At 38.9% G+C, this 18687-nt stretch overlaps 2 protein-coding genes and 1 long non-coding RNA gene across 6 annotated transcripts in view; 2 read left to right on the top strand and 1 right to left on the bottom strand.

Annotated features, from left to right (window-relative positions):
• The window catches only part of RhoGEF3 (Rho guanine nucleotide exchange factor 3), a 384940-nt gene extending 366939 nt beyond the window's left edge, over positions 1 to 18001 (bottom strand). For 2 of the 4 annotated variants that reach the window (XM_033474191.2, XM_033474194.2), the window contains exons 1-2: positions 17483 to 18001; positions 16471 to 16537 (exon numbers count right to left, since the gene is read on the bottom strand). The gene's annotated coding sequence lies outside the window, so the exon portion shown is untranslated. Of the gene's footprint in view, positions 1 to 16470; positions 16538 to 17048; positions 17210 to 17260; positions 17383 to 17482 lie in introns of those variants that run through there. The other 2 variants (XM_076522015.1, XM_033474192.2) reach the window with 2 other exon arrangements.
• Positions 1191 to 10690, top strand: LOC117222479 (venom acid phosphatase Acph-1). The gene is made up of 7 exons (XM_033474196.2): positions 1191 to 1992; positions 2130 to 2237; positions 4469 to 4734; positions 6488 to 6644; positions 7528 to 7651; positions 7732 to 7946; positions 9146 to 10690. The coding sequence occupies exons 1-7, from the start codon at positions 1900 to 1902 to the stop codon at positions 9431 to 9433; spliced, it is 1251 nt and encodes a 416-aa protein (XP_033330087.2). The 5' UTR covers positions 1191 to 1899; the 3' UTR covers positions 9434 to 10690.
• Positions 17926 to 18612, top strand: LOC143259499 (uncharacterized). Its single transcript, XR_013033440.1, has 2 exons — positions 17926 to 18058; positions 18478 to 18612. It is a non-coding gene; the product is annotated as an uncharacterized LOC143259499 (long non-coding RNA).
• The last annotated feature ends 75 nt before the right edge of the window (positions 18613 to 18687 follow it).

Here is an 18687-nt window from a genome sequence, read left to right as displayed (position 1 = left end):
TTGTAGGAATTTCTCAAGTTGATTTAACGTGTTAATCTAGTTGCACGAACATCGAGAGTTTGCACTATTTAAAAAAAAATAACACCACAATTATTAATTTTGAAGACATTTTTGAAGACATTCTAAGGGAATGGGAGAAAGAAATAAGAAGAAATAAATAATGTAACCGTACGTAAAAGCATCTTCGCAATCCAAATAATTATAAAATGAAGAATCCGGTTCGTTTGTTCCAGGGTTAAATCCCCGCAAGAAACTTCTCCAAGGTGAAATTATCGAGGAGAGTAAAAAAACGTTAATCGTCCGAATACCAGTTGACGCGATGTTGAAATGAGAATAAAAGGAAAAGAAGAAAGCAAAGACGTATGTAAATGTCGTCGGATCGGCGTTTCGGTTACCTGGCGGAAGTCTACCGAGCGAACTGGTTTTCCCTGTGAATTCCAGACGCTTAGTATTCGGAAAAATGAAGCAGAAGACGTCAATGTGAACGGGACAACTCCGACCGCGAATACTTGTTCAGAGAACAAGTCGTGTTTCTGAGGGTTCGTTCGACAAAATCACAATTTCGGAAAATTCAGGAGTTCGCATTTAATCCCAACCGAATCCACAATGAATTCCCGCGGTACTATTTCGTCAGACGTCATCCACGCTAACGCGAAACCTGTTATCGCAGTTAGGAATAGGGTTAGAGGCGAACGATTATTCATCAATTAGGCTATCAATCATGCCGTGTCCTCGCTTCGATTACGTATAGTTTAATGTCTGGTTATCGCGATTTGATCGAACGATCCTCTCGTCGTCCTTACAAGATTACGAATTTTACGCGCGACGCGATGTTGCGGTCGCACTGCGCCGAACCGGCATTTTTACAACGCCAGATCTGGCACGCTGATATTATCCACTCGAAAATTGATTTCACGTCATAGAACGTTCGAGAAGAGCAAACACGTTGCACGCAGCAGCGTGAAACCGCGAAAATGTGACACGCAGAGACAGGTAAACCGGTAAGCGGATAAAATTCGCAGTTGAATAATTCTCCGCGAAGAATTTCAAGACTCAAAATAATGTGAACGTTTGCAAAAAAAAGATTCGACTGCAATACCCGTTCCGCCGTATTTCATACGATAAATTATTTAACGAACGCAGGAACAGCTCCGAAGAAGATATTCGAATGACATGTACTTAAAATACTTAGCGAATGCAGGAACAGCAACCTGGCCAGAAGCGGAGATATTTTAACGACTTCTGCATAGACGAATTAAAAACCGGCGGGAATTGTGTCAACGACGACGTCCATCGAAAACTGGGATGCGGTTGTTAGCATAACGGCGGACGCGCCGTTAACGACGCCCGAATACAGATACACGCACGTCGATCGCTTTCTCCTTGCCGATTTAATTCGAAACCGTCGGATTAAGCAACGAGCGACTATGGATCAGCGGGCGAGATTCGGCCGATCCACGTGCTGCGCGTTGATCCTCGACCGCGGGCAGTCTCAAGGCGATCCACGGCAGTGATCTTTGTTTAACGATAAAACGCGGATGTCTCGAGGATATGAGGCCGGTCCCGGGGCATCCAGTCCGGGAGACAACGAAGCTGAGCCATCCAGCTCCGCCGGATTTCCCATTCTTTGAGTGCGTGGCCTTCGAGCGGCACGAGCACAACCGCAACGGGAAAAGGATCAACGTAACGAGCAAAAACGTCGAGCCGACGATAAAAATCGAGAGAGAACTGCAAACCTGTTCGACGGTGTTCCTTATCCACCCCCACCCGGTCACTTGTTTTAGATAAGCGCCGGCAAGAATATATACTTCTTCGTAGATCGTCGAGTGAAATTGTGCATTCCGGCCGCGTACTTCTCCCTCGTCGTCTTCGTTCGATCAGTGCTCGGGGAAAAAAATAATGTCGACGATACGATCCGCGACGGCGTTCCTCGCCGTTCTGTTCCTCGCCAATTTGGTCCGCTGTGACTTGGATTTGCAGATGCTCCACGTGGTAAATCGTCCTCGAATTAATCGCGAATATATGGATTCTCTGCGAATCTGCCGCCGGGCCGATTCTACTGTGAAGTGAACCGTAAATTAAGCTCCGAGTTCCCGGCTGATTTTAATCCTCGAATGTGTTTTTTGAAGGTATTCCGACATGGTGACAAAGTGCCGCATCGGGAGTTTCAAAATTATCCCAGTGATCCTTACAAGGACTATTCGTACTATCCCATGGGCAACGGGGACCTGACGAACGTGAGTATAAATTACAACGGACGATTTATTTCACGGTGGATCCGGGTCGGTCAAATTGTTATTATCAATTCCGTGTTAACGAACACCGAATAATTCAGCGTGGAGCCTGCGTGGATGCTTCGCGAACAATTGTCGATTAAACTTCCTTGTCTTTCGACAAGTACTTGTGAATTTTAGACAGAAAAACGCGTAGTACGTTTTTGAAACGTGCCACGAATATTCTGCACAGTATTTGTGGCATTCTATGAAATTCGCACAACGTTATACCGGTTATCAATATTCATTTCAGTTGTAGCAAGCTACTTCATTATTAGCCAGGCAGCGCTATTAGTTATGTTAATATTAACTATTGGCTATTTAATGACTAGCCTGCGGATATTTATGCAAAATCGGGATTCTCAAACTGAATTGTAAGACGCGAAAATTAAATACAAATGTGCTTCTTTTTTTAACAATTTCAATATATTGAAGAGAAGATAACAATGTTTATAAAATATTTTTATCGTGTTTACACTTTGGTGTTTTACCATAAATGCACAAAAATCCGCGGTCTGGTAATTGCAACGACAGAATTCATTTTACAATATGTCTACGAAGATCTAAACGCGACTGACAGTAACATTGTTTCGTAACAATGACAAGGTTATTTTTTGATCGCTTTATACTCGATCTTCGTACGATTTCTGTTACAATGTAATACTTGTACAAAGGAGTCACGCGAAAATAATATCAAAAATTTCATAACACGTTCCGTGCCAAGCCGTTTTTCCTAAACTTTTCGCACAGGCCATTTGATATTTTGACTAAAGATTGATATATTCCATGTAATTCTTAATTATTGTATTAAACAAGCTTATTTGCTTCGTTCTATACCGCATTTTTGTAATGCTTCATTCTTTAGATATAGTAAATTCTCCATCAGCTTGTAAATAAAAATGGACAATTTGGAAAAAGGAGATACGATTATTCGAGCTTTGTACTTCGTTTTTATAGTTGTACAATCGGCAACTATAAAAACAAGTCACGAGGCTCGAATAGTTGCATTTATATTTTTGTTTACAAGCTGAAGGACAATTGGGGAGAATTTACTGTATTCGTCAGTCTTAAACGTATTATAAATTATATATTTTCAAAGCAATAAATAAATATGTAAGCGCACACGTGCCACGGAACATGTTAATAAAAATAGTTTCCCAGATTTGTTTTACACGAGTCGAATAGTTTAAAAATCTGTTGATTTCCTTTGTCTGTCTCTTTGTACGTATGAAACCTCAACTTTACGTGCATTACGTCACCAAAACCTTTGATCAAATTAAGATAACACTAATTGTATGTATATACAGTATAATCACTCGGACTGTCATCGGAATCGAATTGTAAGCTGTCAGCTCTAGCATACAAAAATATCATTCTTCGAGCCTCGTGGCTCGTCTTTATAGTTACTGATACCTCGTGAGAGAGAGAGATAGAAAGATAGAACGAAACTCAGATCGAGAGAAACTATGTACAATGTACCTGGAAATTCGTGATAAAAATTTGTTCAACATATTGGTAAGATTCTTCCAATTAAAATGAGACCAAACACGACATGCTTTAGTTCATATTTATAATTATATCTTGATCGATCTTATTTTCAGCAATCAAAAATATTTGTCCAAACTGTATCATATTTGGTTTATCGGACTTTTTTATTTCAATCGGAAAACTATCACAGTAATGTTCAAAAAAAGAAATCAGTTTCAAAATATTAAAATTAAAAAATCTTATGTCATTGTATTACGAGTTGTCTTCCGGGAAGACTCTGCTGAACCTTATCATCAACGTAGCGAGCAAATCGATAAATTACAGAACCGCAACAATATCGCGATGTCAGTGATGATATACTAAAGTTACGCCAGGAAGAGAGACACTACTGTATATACATATATATATTTTTTTTAAACTTAGACATTTATTTAGCGAGTCTCATTTGTTACCGTTTCTTCACCACTTCTTACCTGTCTGTTCGACAGTCGTCGCTTTCTCTTCGATTCTGTGAAACAAAGGTTTCGACTCGTTAAGACACGAAAACGAATAAAAACTATGGTTTCGTACGTACACGTCATCGGCGCGAGCCGACAATAAGAAAGAAATCGAGAACGCCGCGTACATTATTGTGTTTCGCTAATCTTCGCGAAGCAATTACGAGGCCATTAAGACAGACTAACGTGAACGGCGATTGTTTCATGCAGCAAGGTAAGCTGCGCGAGTACAGGATAGGCACAATGCTCCGTGAGCGTTACGATCAATATTTCGGGCCAGATTATTGGCCGGAGAAGATCTACGCCCGATCAACGGAGGTACCAAGGACTCAATTGTCTCTACAGCTAGTTCTGGCTGGATTATTCCCGCCCTCGGAGATGCAGACCTGGAATCCCCATCTACCCTGGATTCCGGCGTCCACGTTCTTCGTGCCCCATGATACTGACAATCTCCTATTCCCGCATCACTGTCCCAGGTAATTCTTCTAGTGACTTCATTCATTAACGGAACAATGCGAAACGTTCGCGCAGAACACAACGGAATATACAGCCGTGTAATTAAACACAATGGGAATTCGAATCGCGTGTAACTTGAGAGGCTGGCTCCGGGGTCTGTCAAAGGGACAACGAATTTCGGTTTTACCAGCGAATAATAAACCAAAAAGTACCTGTTACGGAAACGCCGCACGATTGTGACCCCATCTTGAAACAGCAGCACAAATAATATCATGGAAAAATGGACAGAGCATATGAAAGTGGATTCGTAAAAGTTCGAACCATATTTTTGAACTTTGTTTTTTTATAGATACGCTCGCATAAATTATGTAACAATCGGCTGTACAAAAATATTTTTATTCAAATGCGGGTGTTTCTAATTAGGAACATACTGTTCCAAGTTGTGTACAACTTTAACTTTTTTATTTGTTCACTTTGGTTTGTGGAACAGTTTGCGTACGTGTTTCGTATTCTTTGTCCCTAATTTGGAACGGGCATTTCAAATGGAACACGGGGACATGATCCGAGCATGGTGTTCCATAATGTTGTCCTCTTTAGTTGAATTGTCCTAATTAACATTTAATATTCAACAATAACACTTTTCTGTTGTAACAAAATCGATGATAATCTTATGCCCTCTGAAAAGCGTTCCATAACAGGTACTTTTACCTTATTCATTTCTTTTTATTGGAGGAGTTCGAAAACCTATTTTTGTGATATAATAAATAACATTAATTATTTAATCGCCCCGTTTTCTTATTTTTTCTCTTTTCTGTCCAAGAAATTCGGTGGGTCTTGGATTTTAAAATTGTAGTTTAAAATAGTACAATCTTTCTTGGCTAGTCCTTGACGATTTTTAATCGAGTGGAAAATTTTGAATCTCCCATAACCTATAGTAAATTAGTGATTAGATGATCGTGCATGTTTCTCTGTAATGCTACCTCGCAAACATGCGCAGTCTTCTCAAGCAATATTGTTCTATTATTTCTTGGATAATTATCTGATAAAGGTGTCGGGAACTACTATCAAATTTTTCCGATCTATCACGGAAGCAGATTCTGACTCAACCGAAACGGAAAAATATGTTATGCAATACGAATTATGACAAAACTCAATTTAACACGGTTGCTGTGTCGAAGACATGTTGCCACTTATTTCCACATTAAACTTGTTATTAGACTGCAACTTTTTATGCAAAATAAAAGTTGTCTGCATGAATTGCAAGGAATAGAAACCGAGTATCAACTTCAACTCTTAGATTAAAAATAATACATTGACGTTTTAATAAAGCTTGTAATTTTTACACGATTTTGAATTGTAACTACCATATTTTGCTATAAATGCACAAAATCCGCAGTCCTCTTATTATTATTATTTCCACAAGCATTAAAAAATATAAGAAGTCACCGAAGGTTGAGGATAGAATTCTTATTATTATTATTCTTATTATTATTATTTCCACAAGCATTAAAAAATATAAGAAATCACCGAAGGTTGAGGATAGAAAGGCGTATAGATTGCATAACATAGAAAGCTATTCAAATCAAGCTAATTCGCGAAGAAAAGTCGTATTAATTGAAGGAAAATCGTAATTGCCAGGATAGCAGTAAACATGCTAAGAATAAATTCGAATGAGTTTGTCCTTCGACCGAGTACGCAAGATTAAAAAGAAATCAGGCTTGATCGATGAACATCTTAGTTCCCCAAGGTCATATCTTTCTCTTGTGGTTCAAGGTACAGGGAAGAATACGGCAAGTTCCTGAAACTGCAGAGCACGCAGGACATACTCGGGAAATACAGTAGCGTGTTCAATTATCTAACCCAACGCAGCGGGAAAGTGGTGAACACCACGTCCGAAGTGACTTATCTGTACAACTTGTTCAAGGAGCAGGTGATAACATAGTTATTCTACTTAATCGTTATCCCACTTAATCGTTACCCTACTTAATTCAATCATTACTCTATTTAACCGTTATTCTACTCAATCGTTATACTACTTAATCGTTACCCTACTTAATTCAATCATTACTCTATTTAATCGTTATTCTACTCAATCGTTATCCCACTTAATCGTTACCCTACTTAATTCAATCATTACTCTATTTAATCGTTATTCTACTCAATCGTTATACTACTTAATCGTTACCCTACTTAATCGTTATCCTACTCAATCGGTAGCCTACTCAATCGTTATCCTACTCAATCGGTAGCCTACTCAATCGTTACCCTATTTAATCGGTAGCCTACTCAATCGGTAGCCTACTCAATCGTTATTCTACTCAATCGTTACCCTATTTAATCGGTAGCCTACTCAATCGTTATTGTACTTATTCGTTATCCTATTTAATCTTTACACTACTACTTAATCGTTGCCCTACTTAATCATTATCATACACAATCGGTATTCTACTTACTTGTTATCCTACTTAATCGTTATTCTACTCAATGGTTATCGCACTCGATTATCAACCAACTTAATCCGCCGTTGTCATACTGGGTCGTTCAGACCCAGTTCAGTTTTCAAACAACTATCACTCAAGAACTAGCGATACTATTGGAACCCAAAAATTTGAGAATGCAATTTAAACATTCTAGAACATTGTTTTTTTTATTAGAACTCGATAACTCACTTCCAACTATATTGAATTAATTTTATTCTCCTCATAACAATATTCCTTTTTCGACAAAAATGTGGGAGCGGGGAGTTAATAATTTCCATGTCCCGCGCGCGCGAGTTCTAATTCAATAATTATAATATAATTCGGATTCTCCAGATCGCCCAGAATCTGAGCATCCCAGAATGGACCAATACAGTCTATCCAACTCCGATGAAAGAGTTAGTGGCGTTGGACTTCAAACTCAGGTCGACCACGCCGACGCTGAAACGTTTGAACGGAGGTATGCACATGGCATTTTTTGTTACTCTTCTGGCTGCCATTGTGACAGTAAGGAAATCATGTCGATCGTTTTTTTTGCAGGCATGCTGTTACGAAAAATGGTCGAGGACATTAAATTGTACATGGCGGGCAAATTAGAGCCGTACGATAGAAAAGCTTTCCTCTTTGGAGCCCACGAAATGAACGTGGCTGCTGTCGCAAGAGCTTTAGGGTTGAATGAACCTGTCATACCTGCGTACGGGTCTACAATGATTTTGGAGACGCTGCGCGACAGGAAGAAAAGTTACTTCATTCGTGTGAGTATATTGACAATTTTGATACTTGAGAAGCAACTGCGATAACAATCCCTTATAGGAGACCTTATTTTTGGAGAGAAAGCAGCGTTGCCCTTTGAACCTTTGTTCTACATCGACGATTATTCATTTACTAGCAGCAAATATCATTATAACACGTCGGTGTTTTCATTGATTAAATTAATTAAATTTCAGTATTTTTATACGTACATTTCTCGTCCGTAATTATTTGACTGCAGATTTTATGCATTCATGAGAAAAATGAGTAACTAAAATATTAAATCGAAGACATCAAAAGAAATAAATAATGCTGTCACACTGTTTTCAACTTATCAGAATTGTTAAAACGAAAAATTTACTTTTGTTTAGATTCTGTTCCTTACAATCGCCTTGCTCAGATTATTTTTATTTCACATAAAGATTCAGCAATTATTCATTTTAGAGGATGAAAAGAACTCTAAATTTCGATGACTGTAGTCGATGGAAACATTTGCATTAACAGTTCGACTTAATTAAATCAGAGATCCAAGATGTATGATACATATTACTCTTCAAAGAGTTTTTATCGCATTTTGTGGATCCTAATTAGAGAATCAAACACGTCAATGCAAAAGTTAATTTTCAACTGAATATTCGAAGTATTTTCTTCATAGTTAGAACGATTAGAAACTATTCGATTGCAATGATTCCTTAGAAGAAAGAGAAAAATTATGTTTATCGTATGTCAACATTGAACGCTTAAATATTGATGATAATAAAACAGTAGTTTATTCTGACTTAAAAGAACAAACAAACACGCAGGTTACTACTAAAAATCATCGTCACGAGTCGGACCAGTTGAAGTACGACAGGGGGTTTAAACAATGATTATTTCTCGACGTAAAGCACAGTGAATTCTATCCAATTGTTCCTCAGCTTGTATAAAAAAACAGACAATTTGGGAAGAGGAGATACGATTATTCGAGCTTCGTGGCTCGTTTTTGTAGTCGCCGATTGTCAACAACTATAAAAACGAGCCGCGAGGCTGGAATAATTATATCTCCTCTTCCGAAGTTTTCGGTTTTTCTTTACAAGCTGAGGGACAGTCGAAGAGAATTTACTGTGCTCATTAACGAAAGCGTTAAGAAAAGGGCGACGACATGCGCGTAAAACTGAGCTACTCGGATAATTACATGCTCCATTAATTTCTGTTCCGACGACAGGTTCTATACTGGACCGGAGTTTCGGAGCAACTGAAAATTCAGACGATGCCTGGTTGCACGGAACTTTGCCCATTGGATCAGTTCCTCGACATAGTGAAAGACGTGCTGCCAAGCGACGAAGAGTACAATTGCAGCCCCATCGAAATAATCGATAACACGGGCAAAATAGAAAAAGAGCCTAGGTGTTCCTCGGCAGCGAACGCGGCCCAATCGTTCGGCAGACCATGGTTCTATCTATTGCCACTTGCTCCATTTGTGCTCCTCTCCGTGCACAGCATCAACCGTTGATTCTCGCTATGATCCAAAAACGATTGTAACACCGCTGGTTCCGTTTTCAAATCTGGAACATTCCCTGGCATCATCGCGATCTCAGTGGATTTTTAGTGTTAGGTTTCTATCCATCCGGATGGATGCACAAATAGATTTATTTTTTCGTTCGATGCAGTACCAGAACAAAGGGAAAAGGAATACTCGTAGGTGATTCACGTATGACAATAGATGGTAACTAAGTGTAGAGTTAACGGTTTCCGAGTTTTCGTTATATTTTAGACACTCTCGCAAAGTATTAGTATTATCTATCACGACATAAACGCAATCTCTAGTCAGAATTGTTAATTGTAGATCACGTGTCCCTGTCTCGCTTCTTGTACATTTTGAAGCCCGCCGAGTCCCGTGAGAGCACCTAACCGTGAGACGGATGCGAAAAGATGCAAAATTAATTCACGCTTCGGACACGAATGTTTTAACACTGTAGATGTATTTACGACGCGATTTCATCTAAACAAGACAAAACGGTTCGCATCGCTCTCATTCGCCGGGTCTCCGGTTAATATTCATCGCAGGAGGATACTCCGCAGATTATTATAGCATTCTAATTAGATCAAGACGAATCGGGATCGCGAACGTCCCGAAGAACAACGCCGTGTATTTGCAGGATCGAATTAACCCCGAACGAACTTCGGTAAAAATATTTCAACTGAGGACATACATATATTTGCAAATATTATTACTCTCGACTGTGTGTTACATATGCTTTCTTGAAAATAGTAATTTATTTCTGTATCAAATCAAATATCAGTTGAAATACTTAATTGATTTTGCAAATACATGATAAGTATGTTAAGATATGTATTTTATAATACGAACCTGAAATACTTAATTGAAGTAAATATTTTCTTTCTCGTGCACTCATTAATCGAGAGAAGCGTAAAAAAAAGGTTATTTTTAAAAACAACACGCGCTTGTACTTTCTCCGTAGATTCATTTTCTTTCATAAATAATGCAAATGGTAAAAAATAGAATTGCAAATAATTAATATAAATTTAGAGAATACGAAGGAGAATTAAGAAAAATACTATTTCAAATAATTATTTCCGGTACATCCTAAGAAAATACTATTTCAAATAATTATTTCCAGTACATCCTAAGAAAAAATACCACTTCTATTATTAATTATCTTCACCACGACGTAAATAACTATTTTGAATACATGTACTTATCCCTATGACGTCAAATAAATCGTAAAATATTATTTCATACAAACAAGAGTATATCATTAACTGTTTCCAACACTTCTTCAACTATTTTTACCCAGATCTGATCCCGAACGTTCAAAAGCGCCGCCTAAAAATACAATAATTCGGCCGCGATCCGTTTAATCGGTTCGTCATTAAACCGTCGAATTTAAGTGAAACGCAATGGGAACGGAACCCGGTCTGAGAATCGCCGATTCGATTCTGCTATTTTCGTGCGGGTTAAAGGTTCAAGAACCCCTCCGGGACCCGAATAGACAAATATTTATCGATCCGCGTCGATATTTTCGAACAGCAGCCGGAAACGAGACGGAAGATACGGAGACACGAGTCACCTTTTATCAGCGCGAAATAAACGGAAGATGAGCGCTAAAAATAATGAAGACCTTTCCTCGGCGGTGACTTTTTACGGTCGAAGAACTTCAATTCGGTGCCAGTGATAGGCAGAAGTGGGTCCCTGCCCTCGTCTGAGTTAAATTGCCCGGCTCGATTTGCTCGCGATTTCGCGGGCGTACTAAACTAGAATAAACTGTTATCACATATTATTTCGTCATGGAAATAGTATCCACCGTTTTCTTGCGTAAACAAAAGTTCAACGCATCGCATGCCGGGCACATACTCAATAAAATAGCACTTTATAGAATAATATCCACCGGCAAAGCTCATCGAGGAGACCCATGGAACTGAAAAAAGTCAACATTCTCGGAAACAGTTACAATCATTTTTCCGAATCAGCTCGTATGCGATGCGTTAACGTTTATGACTAGACTACAGATTTTAAAATAAAATAAAAAAAGCTATACAGCTGTCATTCAAAACAGTAGAAATATTGGAAGAACTGAACATTATTGACACGTAACATTCGACTTACTAGAAGTATTATAAATAAAAAGGAATTCCAAACTGACTCCTGTTTTATACGGCGAATTCAGACAATTTTTATTTTGCATAAAAATCCTTGGTCTGATTAACCCTCGCAAAGCGATGGCTAGATCAATTTTGACTCGTTCACTTAAGTATTGAAATGTTCGGCAATTAAATAAAACAAATGCACAACTCTGAAAAGAATATCTCCAAAAATATATTTTTAGAAGTTGCCGAATAAAACTCAGAATTCTTCTAAACACCGTCAAATAGTACAGTCGTGAAAATGGTCCGCCGTCCGAGGGTTGAAGGCGAAAGCAACGTACTCGTTCGACATTTTACTCTTCAACGTCGACGTATCGATCAGAAGATTCCGCCGCAAATTAGCGAAAAGATAGACTGCTAACACAAGGTTATTTTGCAATGTACGATAATAAAGAGCTTTTGATTGGATTCCACCGAGTGCTCATGGCCGGTTATGTACCCAGAAGATGCATAAACCTGGAGTTCCCTCGTAAAACGAGTTTGCATAACTTAACCAATTTCATGAAAACGCCGGGACGTAAAATGCGAACGCAGGGGATCGCGCGAAACCCGCGGTTTATTTTCCGGGCGTGCAAAAAATTGCAGACCGCATCGAATGCTCCGGTATTTTTCGAGAAGTGTGTATAATACGAAAATGGTTTACGCCTGCTCCTTTACATCCGGGACGCTTCAATTACGGCGCACGCTTCAAGCATGACTGCAACAGGATCTTCGAGCAGAAGACTTGGGCGGTTCTCGGGGAGAACGTGTTATACAATTCAGACAGTAATACGGTTCAAGCAACCTGCGCGCTAATTTGCACAAAATAGCGTGTGCACGCGTACGAGGTTCGCCGGCGGAGCCGCTCGAGCGTGCGGCTAGAGCAATTATTTAACTAGAGGCGCCCCTTCGGTTGATCTTTCGCGACGAAAACGCAATTATTTTCGAATAGCCGATCGCGTTAGGAAACATAACGGAGGCCGGATCTACGTAAACGCGTGCTACGTCGCGTGGAAGTGCCGCGAAATGATTCATCGACGCCGGAGTGCAGCGCCGCTTTTCGTGGCAATTTAATTAGCCGGCAGATTAAGGACGGCCTCTGATCGCGACTTTACGTAATCTTACATTTTTAATGACGAAAACTTGAGCCTCCTAGTTTCGCTAGACTTAATAAGTTCACCGCGGAACGCGCGAAACGGCGGTCGGTCTCATTAAAAGAAGTTTGTGGGAGGAGAGGGCGACTGAACGAAGAGCGAACCCGCGGAATTACGTGAGTAAAGACGAAGTAACTTGGATCGGATCAATCCGAGATCAAAGAAAACCGAATTAGGCCAACAGAAATATCGGTGTTTCGAGTTCGAATGAGACAAACGACCCGAATTCCATTGAAACAAGAGATGAGCACCCAAAATCACACCTATTCGAGCGACTTCGATCGAGCCAATGTAGAATCAAAAGATTCCAATCGGATCAAGCTAGAACAAGAAGACTTAGATTCGAGTCCAGCGGTGCTAGATTAATCTAAATCGATTCTCTCGGACCGAGATTAGCGCGATTTCAGAGTTTTTGTCCAAGAATAGTTTTCCTGGTTCCCGATCGCTTCCACTTGATTCTCCCAGATCGGTGCTGAATTAATCACATTTCCTGGACTCCAGATTGTTCTAATTTATGCAATTGTGACGAACATAAGTAGATTAAATGCGAAACAGCAAAAACACCGTTCCTTTATTTTCAACTCATCAAATGATTCACCCCTCGCTCTTGTAACAAGTTTTTCATTTCTTCCAAGTTGAAATAAGATTTGATTCCTCTGTTATCAAAATCGTGGAACAAGAATATATTAAAACATTAACATGTCTAAAATTTAATTACGATGAATTTTTATTAGAAATTTGAATTATAATAGATCTTTGTAGCAATTTAAATTTTGATAGATTTTTAATAGAAATTTAATGGGACATTTTAAATCATGATACATTTTTCTCAAAGAGAAACAAATATTGTCTCGTTCTATTTGGAAAATTATTAAAGACGGATAAGTGCTAATTAATTGTTAAAGAATTTATAGTGCAAAGGGTTAAAGAAGCAAATGCACGTAGCTGTGGTGTATCCTGCATTGACATAGAAAATTCTTATATTCTCCGCAAAAATCCGTTTCGCTTGTTGCATCCATTATACATACGTATTCTAAAAATACAAATGTTAGGAATACCAGATATAGTAGTCCTTATTTAAAATGAACTTTTACTGGTCGCACACCTACACGACACTTAACGAACATCTCCAGCCCGAAGATTTCGCGCGTGCCTTAATTAGAGGTACTCAACAACGTTTTCGCTTGCATAACAATAACCGACGAAGGAAATAAAATACACTATATGATAATTACCTGAGAACGATTGAATGAAGATCGCACAGCGTTCGGCGATGCATATAATTCAGCATCGAAATACATTCAATGAGAGTGTCGGGGGGCGGAGAACGTGTGGGAATATTCATTGAACGACAACGCAGCAGACAGTGACTTGTCAAGGCGGGGATTTCCCAATAGGCATGCGATTATTTGAAAGACAAACGAAGATACCGACTGGCGAGTAAACGCTGAAACATGTTGCGTGAACAATGACCTTGCATAACTCCTTAGCGTCGTTTATCACAAATCGTCTGCAATCCAATCTCGTAGATCAAATTAGACAAATTATTCAAATAATAGTTCATACCTGAATAACAAATAAGTACGCTCCCGAATGTATTTAAACACTTATTAAATGTTTACGAACACACGTGTATTTTGTTAATTGGAAAATTCGACAGTGGCTCATAAGATTTTGCCTTAGTTGTTTAATTTTCAATATATTATAATATTTATATAATAATATTATACAATAATATATAATAATGTTTATATATAATATATAATATTTAATATATTATATATTTTTGCAGAATGTACAGCGTTACAGATGTCCCATGCTATTTAGAATTGTATTTAAATGTTCACGTAGTTATAGAAAGATATACCGATGGACAAATTGAATAGAATCTGAATTGATAGAATTGATAGAATAGAATTGAATAGAATTGATCTTTTATCCATTTATGATTCTAAAGAACTAAAGATGCAAGATTGAAACGAGAGAGAGAGAGAGAGAGAGAGAGAGAATCAATGAAAAGAAGTTAAGATCTTTTAGAGAGTGTAATTACGTATAAACATTTTGAAATTGTCAATTTCTGAGTTTGTTTGAAACATTATACTTGTACTTTTGTATCTACCTACATAGGTGACAGTATTTGAAAATTGTGTATAAAAAGTATATGCATTATTAGACTTTTATAAGACCAAAAATAAAGGAAAACTTCACACAGAAGTGTTCCTTATCCCAAGAATAAAATAAAGATGCTTGTCATTTTAATTGTCTTCTACTGTTTAAAATCTTCATCAATTCTATAAACGCATAAAAATCTACAAAACCGAACACCTCTGCAGCTATTGTCGAACTACTTTCTCGAATCAGTTCAAATTCCAGTGTGTTGCATACCATTGGATCAAGAACCGGAGTCAATTACTAATCGACTATGAAACCATTGCGTCGATCAAAAGTCAACCACGGATCTGTTTAGAATAGCTCGGTAATGGTCTCCTTTGCGCCTCAGGTCTCGAAGAGAACTGACATATCACGTTTCACTCGATTTTATGATACGTCCTTGGTCACGCGAAGAAGGTCAAGGTGGATCTCCGCAGATTCACGGCGAAACCGCACGCTCCTTTATTAGAAGCAACCGTGGCACGTAGCACGTGCACCACCGAGTCATAAGCAAAAACGTTTTTGACATGGTTGCATAATGAAAAAAGAGAGGGAGAGAAAAAAAGAGGACTGCTTTCGTGGGAGAAGCCTATTGCGAGATGCGTCGGCTCCGGGAAGAAAAGAAATGAGGCGAAATTGAAAAGGATACTGTGCACGGGAGGAACAGAGCCAGCCTTGTTGCAATCATTGAAAAGAATGACACGCGAAGGGTATTGTTCAAGTTCTGTGACAAGAGCCGCACACAGGTAACGAGCGTACACCTTCGCCGGTTCTTTCGATGCCTCTGTTGCGTGCCGGAATGCAATTTTCCTACGTAAGAGGACTCATTGCGCGCTAAATGCATCGGGCGTAACCTTCGATTTCTTGCAATAACGTGCATCTAACTTATAATTTAGGCGAACTTTATTACAAGGATTTGCGGTATTTTTTATCCTCCCCGCACAGGTATACTATTAGATGGAAGCTGGTACACATTCCTGCGTTGTTACATGGCGTTCTGAAGTTCCCTTCCGGCAAAGGTAATTTCATATCAGAGTTTATCTATTTTAATCGTTAGACTTCTCGACATTGATAAACATGAGAATTACACTGTTTTGACCAATTAAAGAAGAACCTGAAATTTATATGTAATTTTAGTTGTTGCAAAAATAATATTTCGACGTGGGATAATTTCTTATCAACGAAATTCCGGTATCAATTAGTTGTTCGGTGTCCTTGCAACTCGGTAGTTTGTTCGGCAGTCCAAATGGTGGAACCGCGTCTATGGGGTGCGTACGAGTGCATTATCAACACTAACAGTAACCGCGTTCAACCAGCAAATGCATTTTGTATGTCTGCGAGCGAAATAGGTCGTATAGAGAATTAGTAATCGGTCTCTAAATGGCAACGAATGTCTTAAACGACTTCGTAAATTGTTATTCATACATTCCTTTTTCCATAAAGTTTAACAATAACACATCATTCTCTGTGCAGCATTAGGTCATTCCACAAGCTGGAAAATATTATATTTCCTGTAAGTATTGTGTCACTAGTACATAAGTAAATTAATATCCTTACTTAAACAATAAATATTTAACATCAAATATCTTTAAAAACTTACATTTGGTAATCTTAAAACGTCCGCCATATTAACATAGACACCCACGAAACTGGTCACGTGCGAACACCTATAAAAGAAACAATTAGCTCTAATTTTGCCTTCGTCTTAGCTAAATCATTTTAGTTGCAGTAATCATCGCGTTTGAATCGTTTTAATTATTACTCATAAGCACAGAACTTCGGAAGATTGTAAAACGATACGAACAGATCGTCCCAGTGGCACAAGAGAGGTAAACATTAGCTCATTTATGCTATATATATATTAGCTATATAAGCTATATAAGCTTTATAATATAAAGCTATATATATTAGCTATATAAGCTATGCAAGCTTTATAATATAAAGCTATATATATATATATATATATATTAGCTATATAAGCTATATAAGCTTTATAATATAAAGCTATATATGTATATTAGCTATATAAGATATATAAGCTTTATAATATAAAGCTATATATATTAGCTATATAAGCTATATAAGCTTTATAATATATCAAGCTATATATATTAGCTTATATTATTTATCATTTAAATCCAAGCTATCGCTAGATTATCGATCTAAAATTACAAGCACCGAAGAAGGTCTTGCTGGAATTCGTCAAAACCGGATTGCACTTGGATCCGTCGAATTACAATTTTTACACGCAGGATTTCCATGAATTGCCTAATGGTGTCCGCGCTTTCGAATTTTCCATTCATTGAACATCCTTGCGAGATATCCCCGTATCTATTCGAAATGATCTGACTGGATCGCTACGTAAGATTGCGTAAACCTGACTCACACACCTGAGCGTCCGAAGAGTATTATGACACATTTTATATAACGTGTTCTCGCGTATAAATCGCACGCAACAAATACGAACGCGTTGCACACGCGAGCGCGCGCGAGCATGTGAGACGAGATTGGAAATGACCATCGCGAACGAGATTCGAATAACGCGATACACGTACGTAACTCACACGCGCGCGCGTATGAACATGGCATAAATATAGAAGTAACATCCTTACCTGTTTTTTTTTCACCGTGAACGGTCTGCGATTCTTCGCGGTCTGTCTCTTGCTCAGCAGGCACTTCGAAAAATCGTCAAGTTTACTACACTCGAAAATCGAAATACGCCGGTTTTCGAGGGCTATTGTAATCGATCGATTCGGCGACGTGTTGATCGATTTTGTAACGATCACGGTTCGACGGTTCGCCGTTAGCTGTCACTTATTTTCACTGCAGGAAAGCGGTCTGGAGCGGTCAATGTTTATGTTCACATGGTTCGCACGGATCGTACGGCGAGAGCACTATCTGTCGTCACGCGGTACCGTCACAGTAACGATTAGGTTACAAGTGTCCGGCTCGTCTCGTTTCCCAGGAACCCGTACTACCGACGAAAAATAGACACTTTGTTATTTCACTGGACGCTTGGCAGAAAGCGTACAACCGTTATGCCATAAACCGCGGGTACACGATGTCAGCTGTCAGAAAAAATATAGCCACTTGGCAATGTACCGGACAGCTACAAGCAAGTGCACGTTGCCAGGTTGAATCTGCTGTCACGCCTCGGGCTCCTCCGGTGCATCATGAGCAGGTGCCAGGTAAGGGGTTAGAAAAGTCGGTGCCCTCGGCATAGTTTTTTCACCGGCAAATTGTATCTGGCACCGCTTGTTCAACATATCCGATTTCTTTTGCATCTCGGAACGAAACTTTAGAGAGCTCTATTTATGATAACCGTGAATGTGTCGGGTAAGTTATTTTTACGCGCGGAGGTAGGTATACCCATTTAACCTATTCAACACACGTACGTATTATATCAAACACTATACGAGCTTGAATCGTACCAGTATTCCAGTGGTAATCGTTATTGTTTAAAAAGTTCGCAAATCAATTATATAGTAAGACTTGTCTTACGCTTTTCATGATCAAATAGCAATTAGGAGCGTGTGAAATGTTGAGCGAAACGTTGGATATAGGTGTGCTCTTTTATGTAATCAAATTGAACAATTTGTTGTGACAGAAGTAGGGCCCGCGTATGCTGCCGCCAATTTTCAAGTTCGGTTGTTTGTCGCCGCGTTTGTCCTCACAAATGGCGTACAATGAAACAGCTGTTTCGGCGAGCACGAGGACATCTAACGGAACGCGCGCGTAATTAAGCTCGCGACGACAGGGAAGAATGAGAGACGAGCGGGTTGAGGACCAATCGTGTTCACAGTAGTCGCGTCCGTCG

The sequence above is a fragment of the Megalopta genalis genome, chromosome 5 (assembly GCF_051020955.1).
Source record: "Megalopta genalis isolate 19385.01 chromosome 5, iyMegGena1_principal, whole genome shotgun sequence".
In the NCBI taxonomy this organism is placed as follows: domain Eukaryota; kingdom Metazoa; phylum Arthropoda; class Insecta; order Hymenoptera; family Halictidae; genus Megalopta; species Megalopta genalis.
Note: the sequence above shows the minus strand (reverse complement) of the source record. Positions and strands in the feature narration are given on the sequence as shown.

Bases quoted from the DNA above. Each gene is read 5' to 3' on its own strand.
- LOC117222479 (XM_033474196.2), top strand. From the start codon at position 1,900: ATGTCGACGATACGATCCGCGACGGCGTTCCTCGCCGTTCTGTTCCTC. The intron at 4,735-6,487 runs GTAATTCTTCTA...TTGTGGTTCAAG, and splicing joins TTCCCGCATCACTGTCCCAG to GTACAGGGAAGAATACGGCA. The intron at 7,652-7,731 runs GTATGCACATGG...TTTTTTTTGCAG, and splicing joins GCTGAAACGTTTGAACGGAG to GCATGCTGTTACGAAAAATG.